The sequence below is a fragment of the Muscardinus avellanarius genome (assembly GCF_963383645.1).
Source record: "Muscardinus avellanarius genome assembly, chromosome: 1".
Taxonomy (NCBI): domain Eukaryota; kingdom Metazoa; phylum Chordata; class Mammalia; order Rodentia; family Gliridae; genus Muscardinus; species Muscardinus avellanarius.
The window spans coordinates 48,318,973-48,339,175 of NC_137786.1; the positions used below are offsets into that span (position 1 = coordinate 48,318,973).

Consider the following 20,203-nt stretch of genomic DNA (forward strand, 5'->3'; position numbering starts at 1 on the left):
GGTTGGTTCAGGGGAATACTTCAATAAAACCTTATCTGCCTCTTAGTTCATTCCTTTCTTATCAGGAAGGAGAAACAGTGATCCCATCTCATTGAAATCTCCAGCTGTTGTTTGGAGCTATTTGCTTTTTATTCTCTCTCCAAATTGAGAACAGCTCCTCACTGTTTTCTATCCTATAATCCTGAAGGACTTGACAACTGTTAGTAAGACCATTCCCAGGCTGCTCTATTTGACACTTTACAAGTCTATTACTCCAAACTTTAATCATTCATCTGGCTTTTCAACATTGCATTATCTTGCTCTACCACCCACTGCAGGATACATCTCTCTCACCTCTTTTAGGTGTAACAGAAAGGGAGGACCAAAGAATAGAGTCTCCTCTTAGCTTCCTCTATGGATGATAATGAAAACACTAAAACTTTACTTCTCAAACTTTTAGGTATTAGTATGGAAACATGTTTCAGAGAACAGGCTGGAAAACCATTCTGCCTGCATGGGATTCCCGGGTCAGCCTCTCTGCTAGCTGTGTGATCTGGGGAAGATAATTGAAGTTTCTTGGCCTCATTTTTCTCAACTGTGAAATGAGGATAATAGTGTCTCCCTCAAGTTATGCTATGGATTAAATTAATATAACATATTTAGAATAATACTTGTAAATGATAACAACTATAATTATTACCACTTTCAAAATCAAAAGTTGTTTATGTGTTTGTATGTGCATGTCATGATCTGTACTAGAGGCTTATTCTGAATTCCATATGTCCTATTTATAGTAACTTAAAAATGCCAGACCCTTGCATTGGTATTTTAGTACTAATTAACTTAGAATTTTTCTCTTAAAATGTAAGTAAGGCCTGAATATATTAGTTCTATGATTCCATTTTAAAAACAATTACCCTAGCCAGGTGTGGTGGCGCATGCTTGTAATCCCCACTCTTGGGAGGCGGACACAGGATGATCGCCTAGGTTTGAAGCCAGCCATGCTGGCCTAAGAGACCCTGTTTCCAAATAAAAATATATATTAAAAAATAGGTCTAAGCCGGGCGTGGTGGCGCACGCTTGTAATCCCCGCGCTTGGGAGGCGGAGACAGGAGGATCGCGCAGGTTCGAAGCCAGCCACGCGCGCTGGCTTAGGAGACCCTGTTTCTAAATAAAAATATAAAAATAGGTCTGGGAGTGTAGCCCAGAGGTGGAAGGGCTTCCAGGAACCCCAGTACCACAAAAAAAAAAAAAAAAAATAGGTCTGGGCCGGGTGTGGTGGTGCATGCTTGTAATCCCCACACTTGGGAGGCTGAGACAGGAGGATCACGCAGGTTTGAAGCCAGCCTCAGCTACTTAGTAAGGCTCTCAGCAACTTAGTGAGACCCTGTTCCCAAATAAAATATAAAAATGGGTCTGTGAATATAGCCCGGAAATAGAAAGCCTCTGGGTTCCACCCCCAGTACCACAAAAAAAAAAAAAAAAATAGGTCTGGGAGTGTAGCCCGGAGGTAGAAGGGCTTCCAGGAACCCCAGTACCACCAAAAATAAAATAAAATAAAAATAAAAAAAATAAAAACAATTACCTTAGATTCTCAAAGCTTACAATTGCTTTAGATCTTTTAACTTGTCATGGTATTAAGAAAAAAATGGTGGTTTTGTGTTATGAGTTGTGAATTGGCTAACTGAAATGGGCATTTTGCCCAGAACTGATGGGTTTGTTGAGACATGGGGCTTCTACTTCTAGAATTAGAAATATCTTTTAAAACCCAGGGTGGTTATCTACCCTAGCAGTAAAGGTATTACAGAAGGTAGATAAAGTAATGATAGACCAAGGAAAGGAAATGTAATAGTACTAATTTCATCAAACACAAAATAATTCTTAGCACACCAGTGTTGCCTCAATGGATTATGGTAATAGGGATTCAAATAGGGCTTTGCAAGTACTAAGCATGTGCTCTACCAGTAAGCTGCACACACCACCTGTTGCCTTAATTTCTCACTCTCCCAATTCCTAGTGAGAATCTAAAAGGTGAAATTATACCGAACTAATTAATTCTGAATGTCTGAATGTCAGACATTTGGGCTTTTTTCTTTTTTTGTGGAATGTAGTTCATGCTAATCTCCTTTTCTCTGATCATTTTGTGCTTGTTTCTCTTTTAGGTCAACTCAAATCAAAACATACTCTTGGGATAATGCCCAGGTTATCCTGGTTGGGAACAAATGTGACATGGAAGATGAGCGGGTCATTTCAACCGAGAGAGGCCAACATTTAGGAGAACAGCTTGGTAAGAAACAAATCAACAAATTAACAAGAAAGCATTTGGTAATTATGTGTAACGCTGAACAGGATGCCAACTAATTGTCAGGTTAATGAAAAGATTTCAAGGGACAGTGGAAACAAATACACCCTCTGGATACAACCAGTGCACTTCCTCCTGTTCACGGAGCATCCACTGAATCAGCACAATGACAGAAGCAAAAATGATCCCAGAATTGTGGTCTTAGCACAAGGGATCCAAAGTCTTTGTGCATGAGAAACACAGCTTATGCCTTTCTCATTATTTCTTTGTTCTTTTTTTCTCCAAGCACACGTTTTGCACAGAGTGAGCATTCTATTTATGGTGTGATTACTGTTGTTCTTGAGTTTTTGTTAAAATATGATAATGGCCATATTCATAATTTTACACATATTTGGATGTGGACCCTCATTAATCAAGTTCAGCCTTCCTCCTCCTCTATCTTTCCATTCAAGCTTTGCTGGTATTTCCCCTCACAATCATTGGTGGTAGGGGGGAAGGGAAAACAGGGGAGGGGGGGAGAGGGCATCAAGTATAGTTTAAATGTATACCATTTATGTTCAATAAAAAATTTAAAAAATATGATAATGGCACAGACTAGGTAACATAGATTCTGGTTCTAAAGACAGCATCAAGTCATTTACTGTTACAAACTTTTTGAGACTCAATCCCCTCATTTCTCAAGAATAAGTTTTATAACCCATGTCTACTTAACCAAGCCCTTATATATAACATCCAGTAAGATGATAGGTTAGCGCTTTAGAAATATCAAGGCCATTTAAACACAAAATGTTGTATCTAAAAGTATTGGAGTGAGTAGAGTAGAATTTCAGTGTAAAGGAAGGGTTGATGTCTGATTAATTCAAGACACTTTTATTAAACACCCTTTGCCGGGCGTGGTGGCGCACGCTTGTAATCCCCGCGCTTGGGAGGCAGAGACAGGAGGATCACGCAGGTTCGAAGCCAGCCACGAGTCCTGGTTTAGGAGACCCTGTTTCCAAATAAAAATGTAAAAATAGGTCTGGGAGTGTAGCCCGGAGGTAGAAGGGCTTCCAGGAACCCCAGTACCACCAAAAAAAAAAAAAAAAAAAAAAAAAAAAACCACCCTTTACCTGCCCTTCATCATGTCAGACATCATGGGAAATACAAATAAGTCTGATCCAAAGTCCATGGGTTCCAGTCGCTGTCAGTGGAGAGACTAGAGATACACACATAAAACAGAAATAACAAAAAACGGGTCAATGAGGGGTTTATGCGCTAAAAAGCAAGTGTCAAAGAAAAGGTACAGAGAGAGGGAGGCAGACATCAACCCAGAGAGGCAGCTTTACCATGAGGAGGATGGGAATGGACGGAGACATACAGACTGCACACCAAAGACACCTGCAGGGATAGTGGGTGGAGATAGCAGTAGAGATAGGAAGATGTGAGTGTTGCGGGAAGATAGGGATCATGTGGGGTAGGTGTCAAGCTATCTCTCGAATGGTCCCTAAAGAGAGCAAGCTAAAAGCTACCAAGAAGACAAGAGGCATTAAGAGTGCAGGCCACAATGGAGCAGGGACATTGAGAGGAGCAGAGAGGACCACGCAGAGAAAAGTGAGAACCTGGAACAAAAAGTAGAAGTTGTAAATTTGAGGAAAAATTCCAGCCTAGAGATTAAAGAGATGAAATTCTGTTTATGTTGTTTGTTTAGAATGTTGAGGGATTCTTAGCAGAGAAGAGTCAATATTTCCAACCTTTTAAACCAAGACTTAGAGTAAGAAATATATCGCAACTTACATATGTGAAGAGAGGGAAGGAAACAAAAGTTTCAGAAGACACTTTCACCATTATTAATTGAGATTCACTCTGTTTTCTCTCTTTCCCTTTCTTCTTTTTGGAATGGTGGCCCCAGTTCCTAAGTGGATCCCAGTAATGAGTCTTGACTTACAATTTGAAAAACACTGCCATGAAATTAGTGATCTGAATTAGTCTGCTGCGCTTAGAGTGTAGGTAGGCAAAGCAGAGACCATCTCAGTGGGTTTGCCTGCCCCTTGGTGACCTCATAATCTCTATGTGCAGTCCTCTGTTGAGAGCTTGACCATTTCCATGAGATCAATGGGATTATTACTCTAAAACCTATCACTGGATGAATACCAAATGCTCTTAGTGTCATTCATAAAAAAATCACATAGTTGATATCCAGTTTCACAACAGAATTTCTCCCATTCTCCCAATTTTGTAATGTTTTAGGAAGAGTATGAAAAAACTTGGCATCCTTTCTCAGTACCTCAGGAAGAAAGAAATAGAGAAATATAGGTCCCTGAGAAAAGGGAGAAAGGAAAGCTGGTAGGGTATTGGCAGTGAGGCTTGCTGAGACTAACTCTTCCTCCTTTGTATTTTCTTGACTAGCCAGGTATATATCACATGGATGGATGAAGAAATGGATATACAGATGCAGGTTGTCCCTATAAATAAATTATGAAAATTGTTTGGTCCAAAAAACAGATCAGAGGGAAACATTGTTCTATTTCATTGGTACAAAAGAGTGAAGTAACAAGCTAAATATTTTACTATTCCAGTAAACTAATTGGGTGCTGAGATGAGGTTGTGGGAGGGATACTAGGATGATGGAAATTTCTAGTGAACATTACTTTCCTTAGAACTTCACCAACGAGCACATATGCAAACCCTCTCCATCACTGAATAAATGTGAGAAAGTTCCCAAAATTGTGAGCAGAAATGTTTTATGTTTCTGCACAAGTTATTCCAATGGTTTCTAATTGATTTTTTTTTTTTTTGCTCTCCATTCAATAAAACCCTGCAGTTGTCATAGCAACCGACACATGTGCATTCTTGGAGAGTCATTTACCTCCTTCACTGTGGTTTGTTCTCCTCATGACTACACACACATCAACAAGTGATCAGGAGAGAGCCTTTGTTTGAAAATGAAAACACCCAGAATCTAAATTTAAAGGTTTTAAAGGCCTTTGCTTTATTTGATATTTTTAAAATTACTGGTAAAATTGCACTCTTCAGAATACCATCCCATACACACAGAGGTTAGGCATTGTTTTTTAAAGGTCACTACCACATCTTGGCAGATGGCTTAAAATAACTGTTTTATTGATCTAGTTACAATTAATTCTCCATTATGTGTAGCTGTGACCATAAAACATTTGCTCATTGTAATGAGGGTTTTGGATTGAACCACTTGGGAAAAGCAGAGCACTTTATAATTCGTATATGGCAAGTGTCCTTGACAATCCAATTTAGTTCACCAAACATCTATTAAGTGTTTACAATGTGCCAGTCTCTGGTAATACAATGACAAATACACCTGCCTTCCAGAAATCTCAGTCCCTGCGACAATGAGCCTTTCCCTGGCCTCTCCCCTCATAGCCATTTTGCTTAATTTGCATATAACAAATGCCCCTTCCTTGTCAACTCAACACCTTAGTTCCTATGACATAGTGATATCCATTCCCCAGCCATGTATTCTGTCTTTTTGTCAGGATCCCCCTCTTCTCTCTGTCTCTTGAACTTTGATTTTCCATCCTTAGTCCCCCACTCCTCTCTCTATGCCCTTCCTTGGATTTTTCCACCCACTCTGAGAATTTAATTCCTCCTACAGACTGATGACTGATAAATCATGTCCCAACTGTGCCCTCATGGTTAAGCTTCAGGCTACAGTGTCTACCTGCCAGCTATGTATTTCAGAATTTCTGATTTAGGGTGGTTGACTAATCATGGGAAGCCAAATTAGTTTGGGTTTCTTTCTTTTTCTCTCTTTCTTCTTTCTTTTTTTCTTCTTTCTTTTTAATACTACTAGGGGTAGAATCCAGAGGCTTTCTATCTCCAGGCTATACTCCCAGACCATTTTTATATTTTATTTGGGAACAGCGTGTCACTAAGTTGTTGAGAGCCTCACTAAGTAGCTGAGTCTGGCTTGGAACCTGTGCGATTCTCCTGTCTCAGCCTCCCAAGCGCTGGAATTACATGCGTGTGCCACCATGCCAAGCTCTAGCTTGAGTTTCAAAGGCACACTAATCAACCCCAACTCAGACCTGCCATATCAGAGTTTTCAATGCTAAAGCCTAGGACCCTGCATTTTTTAACAAACACGTTTGAGACTTCTGTATAATACTAAAATTTTAGAATACTGACTCCCATGGAAGAAAGTATTTGAAGTGCATAGGGAGCTGCTGCCAGAGCCCAACATCATTCTATATGTGCTACTATTCTTCCTTTATGTGCTCTTAACATTTAGTCTATAGGCATATCCCATGTAACAATATATGAGTGTTTTGCAGATTTATTTTAGATCAAATTTGTAGTATGACAGTTAAATATATGCAATCTTTTAATCTAAGTTTTAAATGCAAACTATTAAATGGTAAATAAAAGTAGAAAGTATAATTAAAGATACAAGTTTTCTTAAAATAGGAGTAATGTGCCTGAGAGAAAGAACAAAGAAATAAATTTATGGAAGAAAAGGAATTTATATTGCCTTGACATCATAGGGGAAAAATGCTTCCCTCTGAAAGAGCAGAAGGTGCAGAAACTACTACATTTTTTAGAAAAAAATGCAATCAGTAAAACAAAGACTACAAATAAATTTTTTCTCTGGAGAGAAGTGATTATTTATTATTACTAACTTGTAAGGACTCAGTTTTGTTGCTTGGGTGGCACTGGGAATTGAACCCAGGAGAATTTTACTTCTGAACTACACACCTAGCCTTTTTAATTTTTTCAAAAAGGGTCTCCCTAAGTTGCTGAGGCTGGATTGAAACCTATGATCCTCTTGTCTCAGTTTCTCAAGTACAGTTATTATAGGCATGTGCCACCACGCCTAGCTTAATGCACTTTGAATTTACATTAATATTTATTGCCAAAGAAAAGAGCAGATAATATTACCAATCACTTCCCACTCAAGCAGTTGTGATGATATCATATGGATGAACTACTGAATTTCAGATTCATCCCACATCCTTTTTTCTCATCCAGCACAAGTACCTTTTGAGGTTCTTGATAGAACTCAAGAACTCGTGCAAAAAATACAAATAATCCAATCAAAATGAGCAAGTGGCTTTCCATGCTGATAATGCTGCTGCAAGCATGGTGAACATTCCAGTCCTGTCCAACCAGCATAATAGTCTGTAAGAAGTGTAGCAAATATCTGCCACACAAAGTGACACAGTAGAGAAAGGGGCAAGGATTCTCTGTGCACAGGGAAAGTGGTGTTACGATAGGAAGCAGAGTGGCTACGGTGGACACACTAAGCTGATTCTCCAGAAAAAGGCTGAAACTACAAAGAAGATTGTGTTGAGGCTTGAGTGTGTTGAGCCCAACTGCAGACCAAAGATAATGCTGGCTATTAAGAGGTGCAAACATTTTGAACTGGGAGGAGTTGAGAAAGGGCCAAGTGATCTTGTTCTAAGCTTCATCTTTTGTTTTATTCTGAAGACAATAAAACTGTGGTTATGATCACTTTAAAAAGTGAACTAAATAGACATTACACTCAAAAAATATAAATGGTCAGTAAATATACAGAAATATTCAATATTACTATGCAAATCAGAACTTCCCTGAGGTTTCACCTAACCCCAATTAGAATGACAATCATTAAAAACACAGTAATAAATGCTGTCAAGGACATGGAGCAGTATAAATTCTGATACACTGTTGGTGGAATTGCAAATTAGTGAAACCACTCTGGAAATAATTCTGAAGGGTCCTCAGAAAAATGGGAATGAAGCTACTATATACCAATATATACCAGCTATACCATTCCTGGGTATCCACCCCAAAGAATTGAAATCAGACTACCATAGTAATGCGTGCAGATCTACAGCTATAGCAGCACGATTCATAATAGCCAAGGTATGGAATCAACCCAGGATGGATTACAAAACTATGGGATATGCACATAATGGAATTTTACTCAGCCATAAAGAAAAGCAAAATTATGTCATTCACAAGGAAATGGATAAAACTGGAGAATATTATGTTAAGTGAGATTAGTCAGTCACAAAATTTGAAAGGTCAGATGTGAAAGTAAAAGGTCAGATGTGTTTCCCTTTTATATGAAGTAGGGGAAAACTGGAACAGAGGAGAGAATCTAGACAAGGGAGGAGAAACCTTAGTGGAGTGAGACAGTGCACCTGAGGGAGACAGGAGGAAGAAGGAAGACTTGAAGAGGGAAACATTTCAATGGACAAGATGTGCATACACAAGTTTATCAATGCCAGTGTTGTGCACAAGAAGGTAAAGAGGACTGGAGTTGGAACTGGGGAAGGGATCACTGAGTGCTCTGTGTATTATATGCCTCTATCACCCTGAACCTCATCATGATATATAACAGTGCACCAAAAACAAAACAAAGTCCAGGAGGGAGTTAGATCATGTGTAGCTGGTAAAGCTATTTCAACTCTGTTCTTGGACATCACAATCTTCTATTAAAAAGAAAATTGCTGTTAAGGATAAATTATCTTAAATGCAATCTTACTCAAATATTATGCTTTCTCATGTCAAAATGTGCCCAGGATTCTGGAATTTTTCCAACTAATAAACTGAAAAACCTCTTAGTTGTCCATTCTGTGCTTTATAAAAAGCCTCTGGCAATTCTTGTTGCCTCATTCTGTGGGCCTTAAAAATTACACAGAGATGATTATCACTAAACTGTACAACAAGTTCTCAGTGCTGTTAGATCACCATTTAGAGGTAGTAGGCCTAGGTTAAAAAAAAATTCTCCTCTAAGTAACTAAAAATCCAGGTATGATGGAATGTGCTATTTTGTTGGCTTGTTAGTTGCATTGAGAGCCACACCAGATGGCTCTGAGACAAAGATCAACAGGGATGTGGGAGTCGTAGTTAGGCATCAGAGCATGGAGAGGACCTCACTTCCTTCTCAGAAGATGCAAATCAGGCATGACCAATTCATGAGCAGGAAAATTAATCTAGAAAGAAGATTGTGTCTAGAGGAAAAATTCTCCATCCTGGCTGCACATTTTAATAACCCAGAAAACTTTTTAGAAGCCCAGTGTTCCAGCTACATCCCAAGCCAATTAACTTGGAATCTCTGGAATGGTACCTAGATATTGGTATTTTTAAGTCCCACATTATTACAATGACATAATTGTAGACATGATTGAGAACCACTGATCTAAAACAACAAAATGAGGCAGATTAGCCCAGACAATCTGCAGAAGGAAGGTATAATTACTGGTGCCATCCTTTGTGATTAGACTTATGATGGTAAATCACAAGGAGTGAACTTTCAAGATGGCTTCATGCCAACCCACCCATACTACTTAGTCTGGTCCCAATGTGAAGAATGGGAACAAACATTTTAAGAACACTTTGGGGACCATAAAAGAAATGTAATATTGTGTAACGAGGGTCCAAAGAGAATTTAGAAAAATCTATTTAAAATTGTATAAAAATCCACTGAGCTAAAATAAATGAGTTTTGCAATTTGGCTTTTCTCAACTTGCAGTTGGGGTATAGGGGTACGTTAGATCACCTGTAGCTGGCAAACCTACTTAAACTCCCTTCTTAAACTGGACATCATGGCAAATGCTTGTAACCCCAGTACTTGGGAGGCTGAGACAAAAGGATCAAAGGTTTGTGGCCAGCCTCAGGTACTTAATGAGGCCCTCTGCTACTTAGTGAGACCCTTTTTCAAAATATAGAATAAAAAATAGGGCTGTGGGTGTAGTTCGGAGGTATATTGTCCCTGGGTTTAATCCCCAGTACCACATGAAAAAAAAAATAAAACAGAGAATAAAACCTTCCTTCCTAGATCCTACAAGGTTCCAAAGGTTTATTTCTTCATGGATACAGAAGATAGTTGCTTTGCAATAAAATTCAGGAACATACTGCAGTATTTTGTTCATTTGGCTTTTATTCATTTATTCACTAATTCTTTCATTCAGTATTATTTAGCACCAACCATTGGCCAGGCTTTGGGATTACAGGGATAATAAGACCAGACTCCTGCCTCCCAAGAAGAATCTAGTCTAGTGAGGGACACAAAGTGGAGAGTTTTTAAGCTCTTTTAAGAAGTCAGTATGCAGTACTGTTAATAGAAATACAGACTCAGTGTTAAAGGTGTTTGTGAAATTAGGGGCACCCACCTGCCTGTCTGGAGGCTCTGAGGAAGGTCCCAGTGAAGAGACAGTGTGAGACAGGTTTTGAAAAATAGATAGGATTTTGATAGATGGGCAAAGAGATGATGGTTTCCTTATGCAGAAGAAACAGCACTCTGGAGAGATGCCAGCCCAGAAGAGTCTGCATAGCATGGAGGGGCTTGTTTGCAAGGCTGAAGAATTTGATCTTTGTTTTACACGTGCTGAGGAAGCAGCATCAAATTTTAAATCATAAAAGAACAAGACTGGATCTCATTTTAGACCAATTACCATGGCAGTGTTCCCAGAATTAGGGCATTTAATATCAAACTGAGTACAAAAAGAAAATATTAAGACTTATCAGTATTTCAATTTAAATTTTTTTTCACTGATTGAGCATGTTTATATTAGTCCATTAGCATGTAATGAATATAACTTATAAAGTAAATATTCATATATTACAGCACTGTTATTTTAACTGTAAGTATTGTACAGTAAAAAATATGGGGAGCCCACTAAGGATGGATTAGGGATGAAAGACCTGAGACCTAGAGTCCAATACGCAGTAAAGGTGAACAGGTTAGATACAGTGAGGGCCCAAGCCAAGGGATCTCAATCCTGGCTGTATATAACTACTACTTAAGGGCATTTTAAAAATTATCATTGGTTACTCTTCAATGCTGCTCAAAAGATTTTGGCTTATTTGCCTACTTTTCCCAGCCTTTGTATACTCTTATTTTCTCCCACCCTCCTCGAGCTCTCAGTAGGAAAGTTAATTTGATACGAACTAGGACCCCATCTCATATACGCACGTGCATGCGCACACCACACACACACAAACATAACCAGATACATCAAAACCTCTGAAGAGCCTTGACACAAACATAAGTGTTTTTAGCTCCTTGGGTAATTCTAATGTTGAAAATTCAGAATTGAGAATTTCAGATTTAGGTCCTCGCCATATCTTGCCTGATTGTGTTAAAGTGGAGGCCCACAGGTCTAAACTAAGAAGTGGTGGTGGAGATATAAATGGGGAGAGAAATCTTTACACCATTTGGCAGTAGAAATAATAACACCTGGTGAATGTCTAGATCCCAGAGGCCAAGGGATCAACAGAGGCAACAAAAAATGACCATGGTGTCTGGACTGATAAATTAAATGAATTCATGATGGGGAAGAATTTGAGAGTAAGATCTATATGTTAACCTGAAGAAGGAAAGACACTTGGAAAGTAGAGAGAGGATGGGGAGATGGGAGGGTGGAGATACTTGATAGATGGCACCAAGAGTGAGTGGTACAAGATCTAGAAAACAAGTGGGTAGAGTGAGCATTAAATCTAAGCCCTTGAATCCTGAAATTTAAGCTTTTCAGGATAGCCACAAAATAAAGTTTAAGTGCTTTGGTAAGCTTTGATCCACAAAATGTAGGAGGACAAATGTTGCTTGGAGGTTCTTTAGCAAGATGACTTCCAGTATTGCAAAGTACAAGTAGTCTTTTTCTAGTTTCTTTTCTATGAAATTAAATTAGAATTTTAAAAGTTGCCTCATTAAACTCTTTTTTTTTTTTTTTTGGTGGTACTAGGGGTGGAACCCAGAGGCTTTCTACCTCCGGGCTATACTCCCAGACCTTTTTTATATTTTATTTGGAAACAGGGTCTCACCAAGTTGCTGAAAGCCTCACTAAGTAGCCGAGGCTGTCTTCGAACCCATGCGATCCTCCTGTCTCAGCCTCCCAAGTGAGGGGATTACAAGCGTGCGCCACCACACCTGGCTAAACTCTAATTTTTAAAGTAAATCACAACAACTGGCCACCAGAGCTATCTGTATCTGCGTCATCAACCTTCTCTTCAGCAAGGCTGCCTCTGGTTTAATGGGTTGGTGGTGCACATAGTTTTATAGCTAACTCTATTTTACAGGCTTGAGCCGTCATTATAGTGTAAGTTTGGTTTTCCAAGGACCATTTAGTTTTCTGGTGGACACCAAGGCCAGAGGAGTATGAATAGCCCTGATGGTAGATACGCTGCCACCTGGGTCATTTTCAAACTTTCCTCTTGTGCTCAGATCTGCAACATTGCCGACAGCCACTCAGTTTAATAAAGGATAATGTGTTTTTCCTTCAATTTTTTAAAATCATTTTCCCCTTTCCCCAGCAAAAACAATTTCATCAGAAAGCCAGGTTGAGGAGTCAGCAACTCTAATGAGGATAGCATTGCCCTGAAGCCTATTTTTAAAACTCAAACCACCTGCTCCAAATTTGCACTGACTCCATTCTCCAGCAGCTCCTAAAGATTTATTTAAATCTTAATTGTAGTGTTTATGGAAGAATGGGAACTGCCAACTTCTAGATTCTGCAGGGAGTCCCAGCAATACTATTTAACTGTCCTAAGTACCTGGCTACACAGCCATTGGAGAAGCACAGCTACCCTACCATTATTTCTCCTGGCTCACATTCTTTTTTGGCTAACGATTCCTGGGAGGTATAAAATAAACCAAGGGTACATGTCAATGTGTTTGGTTTAGTTTAGGTACTATTATTTCTGTGGCTAGAAAGGGTCAGAACTCCCTCTTTCTCCTGGCTTTCATTTTCCTTCAGCCCCCAAGTCCTAATAACTCTGATCTGTATTTCAAAATGTTATGGATTTCTGTTTTTATTATTGGAAGCTGCAACTCATTCTTGAGAAAGTACCTGCTTCTTGTGAACAGAGTGACTGTGCATCCCAGACTGCTCAGTATAATCCTAGTTTATTCCCATTTCTCAGTGTAAACATTAGCATCATTGCCTCTCAGTCTCCAGAGTGACTTAGTTCAGGTAACAAGTATTTGGCCTCCAGTCCATGATGCCTCGCCCATGTAGCACTTGAGTGGACACCCAATTCACTTTCTGATCTCAGTGCATGCTGTCTTCTAAGTCTCCTCTCGGCTCATGTTTCCCAGTGAATAACCTCTCAAGACCCTGGAAAAATCCCTATTTTGCTCCTTGCTTTGTTTAGTCAGCTCCACTACTCTATGTGGTCCTTCTTGCATGCCTTACTAATCCAGATCACTACCAACATTTGACCTCTGAGATATATGCATTGTTAGGAGCCCAGGTATTCGAAGGGTCACCAGTGTGCAAGGTCTTCTTCTTGCTAAGAAGCTCCCCAAATCCCTTTATCCTCCTACCCTTTATGGATCAAGGGTGCTTATCTTCTTACCGACCTCACATTTACGTATCTCCTTCCCCATCTCACAAAATTGTTCACCCCTCCTTTTTCTTACTGAATTTGGTTCAGAACCCCACCCTCGCTCCTTCTCTTAGGATCATGTTCAAAGCTGTGCTCACCTTCTAGTCACATAAACTTTAACACGTTTTATGAAGTCTTTAAAAATTAACCCAGGTCCATGTAAACTGTGGAATATATGTAAACTACTAGCTCTGATTTTTTATTTCTTATGTGTTTGTTTTCTTTTTCTTTTTCATTATATTATTGATGACTAAACCCAGGACCTCACACATGCTGGAAAAGCACTGTTCTAGTGAGATACACACCTAGCCCCTGGTTTCATTTTTTATTTGACTTTTAAAAACAACACAAAGATGCTAATATCAGTATTACCAAAATTTAAAGTCAGATATAAGAGTTATATACTGAATCATCTAAATAGGGTTTAATCTTCAAAGGGTTGGAAACTGAAAGAGCTGAAATGAAATCAATGAATATTTTCTCAACCTAGATTGTGAAATATATACTTGGTAGATACAGCTGGCACAGGTCCCAGTTCATTCATCAGATATGCACACTGGCCAATGTTATTTCTTTTCTCTGAGAGTGAAATTATCATTACTAGAAACAGTGGAGAACAAATCATACTAACCAAACTCACAAGGGATTGATTTCTAATTAAAAATGTATTTTATTACTTGCCATTAGAAATGTAAATGCCACAACGTTAGCAACACAGATGCTCCTCAAATTACCATGTAGTTATGTCCCAATGAACCTACCATAAGTTGAAAATATTACGAGTTGAAAATGGATTTAATACACCTAACCTGCTAAACATCATAGCTTAGTCTAGACTTCCTCAAGCATACTCAGAACACTTACATTAGCCTAAAGTTAGGCAAAGTTGTCTAACATAAAGCCTAATTTTTGTTGTTGTTTTTGTAGTACTGGTGGTTGAACCCAAAGCCTTGTGCATGCTAGGCAAGCACTCCAGCACTGAACTACATCCCCAGTCCCAAATCCTTTTTTTTTATTTGTTTCAACTATTTCATGTAATTTATTAAATAACTATAGTAAAAGTAAAAAATGCCACTATCTGTAAAGTCAAAAATCTTAAGCCTAATCATTTTTAAATTAAGATTTGTCCTTATTCCTGTCAGAAAATCAGTATATCCTTTTATTAAGTAAAAATAAATACTTTTAGGAAAGACAATATCATAAGGTTTCCAAGTAGTTCTAGATAAAAGGAAAGGGACCCCAATGATGTTTACTCATTAATTCCTTATTCCATTGAATGCTCATTCGCCATTAAGGGAGTACCACTGGGTGAGGACAAGGACCCCTTCTCCTGATGGAGTGAGCAAGCAAACCTATATACTCACTCAGCACATGTGGGTTAGCACAGGTACTCCCCTCCCCTACCACACTGAGCAGTTAACACGCCAAGTCCTTGACTGCCATCTTCCTTCACTCCATGTGAACCAACTTCATCCTCTTGATGACCTCATCTTGGAAATCTTATAATTCACCAGACCACAGCCAAAAGAGAGCTCTCGCCTTCTATGTTGGACATTTGAGTGACACTCTAGTGCCTGTATAGATTTTGGGAAGCACTCCATTCTCACTACATAGTGATTTTTTTTAATCTTATTTTGGGGTGAGTTACTTCTGCAAATGGCCTTATCACATGTGTTTGTGACACTTATTAACTTTATTCCCAACAAGCAGATAACTTTTTGTAGTCTCAATTCCAAATTCCAAAACGTGCTATAAGCTCCTGAACCCTATTCTCATACAAAGTAAACCATCATTACTAGGAACATAAATACTGAAATATTTATTTCAATGTTTCATGGATATTTCATTCTTGAAAGCCATCACAATAGATTTCTCCACTAAGTCTAGGTACTAGATCTCTCTCTCTCCCTCTCTCTCTCTCTCTCTCTCTCTCTCTCTCTCTCTCTCTCTCTCTCTCCTCTCTCTCTGTCTTTAAAGGCATTAATTAATTAATGACATCTATGTCAATTGGCTTTATTTGACAAGAAAGTGGCCTTTTTAGAAAAGAGATTTTAAGACTAAGATTTATCATCATCTTATCCTCTACTTTGAGAGGTCAATGAACAAATACTAGCTGCTTTTGAGAGTTTCTCTTCCAGATACAAGCCTTATCGAAAGAAGGGATGACCCAGTCACACATTAAGACTATATCAACATATGAGGGACGCACACATGAATGACCACAGATTTTTTTGTGTCCGCTGTGGACAAGAGTGTGAGACTGCATTACCTTTTGAAAGGAGCTAGATTTAGATTTCTGGAGGAATTTTCTGATACTAAGAATTGGTAAGCATAAAAATATATTATTCAGGATGGATTAAAATTCCCCACAAACTTTTTATGAAGCCAGTAGTTCTTACCCCACAATGTTCATATAGAGTTCTACCAGAATATTTGAAGGCCAACATTAGGAATGTACAGAGGCTAGAAGTGGGGAAGTGGAATCAAACTTTAGTTCTTGTCTTCATTTGTCATATATGTGTCTTAACCACTTTTCTCAACTGTCAACTCACCTATCCTAAAGGTGGATACTGGTCTCAGAACTAGGAAATAAATGCAAAATGACTAGTAGAGTCTCTACACACCGTATGTACTCAATACATGTGAGTCTTATTTAAAATTTTACATACTTGGTTGTCACAATGATATCTCATTAATTTGAGGCCCTACTAATTGAAAATTTATTACATTATTTGCTCTATTTTATATGTATCCCTCATAGCAAAGATAACCTGCTAATTAATAATGCATGTAATATTGTAAACTCCAAATTCTGTATAAGTACAAATTATTGATATTTTTGTTGACAGTTCATAAATAGGCTGGGCTGGAAATTGTCTCATTTATCATTGAAATTCTATTGAAATGTTAAAAAGTTAAAAAGGGGATATTTAAGGGATTTAAGAGAACAAATGCTTTTTAGAAAACACGACCTATTTGCATATAAATAGCCACTCTGCTAATCATAAATGATACTTATCTCTTTATGAAAACCAATATGACAGAGCTTTGGCTTCTCAACACTTTAGAGTTGTTACTTCAGGTGCTGAAGTATAACAATTCTTCACTTCTTCAAATTTTTCAGAAATGTGCCTTTCCTCCTGGGTAAATGGAGCTGGTTTAATTTGTTTTATATTGTAAATTTCCCATAGCAAAATCAAAATGATATTATGTGGAATTCCATGCTTGATAAACTCTATGTAGATATCATGTGGCTGACAAAATTGCTCTCGAGCTTCAAAACCATGAACAAAGAAAAAAGAAAAAATTCTTTTTTCTTCCATTTTTTCATTCCCACACAACCAGCTTCCCCCAGCCAATTAATAGCAATCAATCTTTTAATTAACCAACATCTGCTGTTACCTGTTCGTGCCAGGCACGGTGTTAAATATTTTGAGACAGAGGGAGAACTGCATATGGGATGTACAATCTAATTGGGGAACAAAATATACCTAGTATGTGGGTTGAGCAGGGAATGGAGAGTGACTGCTTAATGAACACCAAGTTTCTTTGGGGAGTAATGAAAATGTTCTGGAATTAGATAGTGGTGATAGTTGTACAACATTGTGCATACACTAAATGTCACTCTAAAATGGCTAAAATGTTGTATAAATCTTGCACCAAATACAGAACAGCAGCTAATTTTCAGATATCTAGTAAAAAAGAATTGTTAGGGAACAGGTCATGGCCCTCATGAGCTAGAGTCAGCAGGCAAGTCCTTAGAGCAGTAAGAGAATTCAGCCAGATCTGGAAAGGTTCAAATTCAAATATCTGCAGGGACAAGAAGGTGATATAAATGGTGAAATGAGTCAAGCAGCCTGCTATAAGATTCAGATATAATTTGTCTGCAGATAAAATACATAGAAAAAATATTTTCATGAGAAAAGCAATGCTTTCTTTTGACACAGGAAGCTCTTTTCTGTCTGGCTTCCATTTTCCCACTGTTAATAGAGACATAGGCACAAAAAAAAAACAAGCACAAGTGTAGAGAGAACTGACAACTGAAACATGGGTTTCATGTCAGAGACAATCAAGAGTGACAGAGACTGTGGTCAGCTGGAGAGAGACTGTCACTTAGAGTATGCCAGCCACAGATACCACACATGCCCTCACTGGCTCTGTGGACTGAATGTTCCAAAGTTTAAAACAACCTTCTGAAATCTAAATATGTTTGGGTAAAAGTCCTGATGTTTTTAGAGGTTAGCTCAAGATTAAGCAGGATGAAGGCCAGATGTAACATAGAGGACTCTATCATGGGGGTTAGGTCAGACTGGGAAGGAGAAGATGCAGGAGATGCTTCACGGAAAGCTGCAGCAAGCTTGTGTTGAGTCCATCTGCCACCTGAGGAAGGACAAGATTGTCTGAAGTGGAGGCTTGGGGTGGGGCTGGGAGGTAGGCCTGGGATGGGGCTAGGGGAAGTTGGTAAAGGTGGGAAGTGAATGTCAGCTTATGGATTTTGTTTGTTTGTTTATTTATTTATTTATTTATTTATTTATTATTTACTTATTTGCTGGTACTGGGGTTCCTGGAAACCCTTCTACTTCCAGGCTACACTTCCAGTATCTATTTTTATACTTTTTTATTTGCAAACAGGGTCTCTTAAGCCAGCACTGCTGGCTTCGAACCTGCGCAATCCTCCTGTTTCCGCCTCCCAAGCGCAGGGATTACAAGCGTGCGCCACCACGCCAGGTTAGATCTTGAAATTTTTTCAGCTGAGAATAATAAATCATACCATGTGCAGCCTTGACACCAGGTAGCTCCAACAGCTCCCCTCTCTGCATGCTCAATCTGGGCCTTACCCAGATATGAAGATGCTTAAGCTCATGTCTGGAAGGGAAAGGGCAGAGAAGAAGCCTTCTGTACATGGGACAGAACTTGGCAAGCCATAGAGTGATCCTTACATAGTTCAGAATCCTACCATCTGTTCATGCTTGGCTACATTCAAGGACTTGGGGATTGAAATACTTGTCTATCATTCATCTAGCTAGCTAGCTAGGTAGCTATCATCTATCAATCATCTATCTGTACACATACACACACACACACACACACACACACACACACACACACACACACACTGGCCTTTCACGCTCCTGTTCTTGTTTCTCTCCAGCTACATATCTTTCCTCTGGCCCTTCTTCAGGAAAGTGGGTCAAAAGCTTTCCCCACTCCTCCTCCTAAGGTCTGTCTCTGGGCCGGGGCCCAGCTGGGACACGCTAATCTGACAGTTTGTCATGCTGCTTTGCCATCCTACTTCTGGCCAACATTTGCCCACCCAGCAGCACAATGACCTTTCTTTGAGCTTGGGTTCCTCCAGTTCCACAGGAAAGGGAAGATGAAACATTAGAACTGCAACTAGGATCTAGAAATAGATATTATTTGGGAGTTTGGGAAAATAAATTTAATAACTACTCATAGTTTTAATAATTAGAGATGAGCATGATTTACTTCAGTATGATTTTAGCAACTATTTTTCAGAAAATAAAAATAGTGATCTTTTTTTTCAAAATGTTTTTGTCAATATTGTTGTTGTTTTGTTTATTTGTTTGTTTGTTTGGTTGGTTTTTGGAACTGAAGATTGAACCCAAGTGCATTTCTACTTCTGAACTATACACTATATATTTTATTTATTTTATTTTTTATTTTCTTAAAGAATTTCAGAATTTTCCTAAATTTCTGAGGGTTTGTTAAATTGCTGAGGCTGTCCTCCAACCTTCAATCCTATTGTCTCAGCCTCCCAAGTACTAGGATTACAGGCGTGTGTCACTACACCTAGTTCAAAGATAAGTTTAAACGATAGAGAGTCACAACTGGTGCTTAGGAGTTTCCTGGAGTGAAAAACAGCAACAATCGCCACACAGAATATCTTATGAAAACAAGTAGCACTTTCACGACATGGTATAGCTATTGATGTGTGGGAATTAATTAAATGTCACCTATAAGATTGTTTTAATGAATGCACTGAAGAATGTGGTTGAGAAAGAGATGGCAAAATGCCTGATTTGGGAAGTGCAATTACTGTCACTAACACAGTGCAATCACAAGTAGAAAGGAGTCTCTGTGGGGTGCTGGGACATTTCCTTCTCTTCATGTACCAGAGTGACAGTCTGGAGCCGGCCACCTCTGTGAGCAGCATGCTTTTGGCCTGACAGCCCTGCTTACTGCCCTGTGGGTATCAGTCTGAAAATATCTGCCTTCTCCAAAGCTTTCATCGCTCAAAGAAACTTCAAGGAGCAAAGTGTAGAGAACGATGCCTGTTGACCACATGCCACCAGCCAAATGGCATGGGATTCCTGCTCTTCATGGTCACCACCGTGAGCTAGCGCACCCTCCCAAAGAAACAGCTGCTCTTTCAACACCACTGAGGCCAAAGAAAAAGGTGGGGCTTAAACACCTGCAGGAAGGAATGTGTTTGGGTGGGAGATGTTTTCTAATGGTGGAGTCTGTCAATCACTGGAATGGTTTCTCCCATAAGACATGGTGATTCCTTCTGAAAGATCTCTAAGGACAAAATCCATCTCATCCATTTTGTGCTGTGTGTGTGTGTGTGTGTGTGTG

At 39.0% G+C, this 20,203-nt stretch overlaps 1 protein-coding gene across 1 annotated transcript in view; it reads left to right on the top strand.

Moving 5' to 3' along the window:
* RAB3C (RAB3C, member RAS oncogene family) overlaps nt 1-20,203 on the top strand; it is a gene marked incomplete at both ends in the record, with an annotated part of 243,394 nt that overhangs the window by 211,105 nt on the left and 12,086 nt on the right. The window contains one exon of the mRNA XM_080696781.1: nt 2,142-2,266. Within this exon, the coding sequence (XP_080552907.1) occupies nt 2,142-2,266 (125 nt within the window). The remainder of the gene's footprint in view (nt 1-2,141; nt 2,267-20,203) is intronic.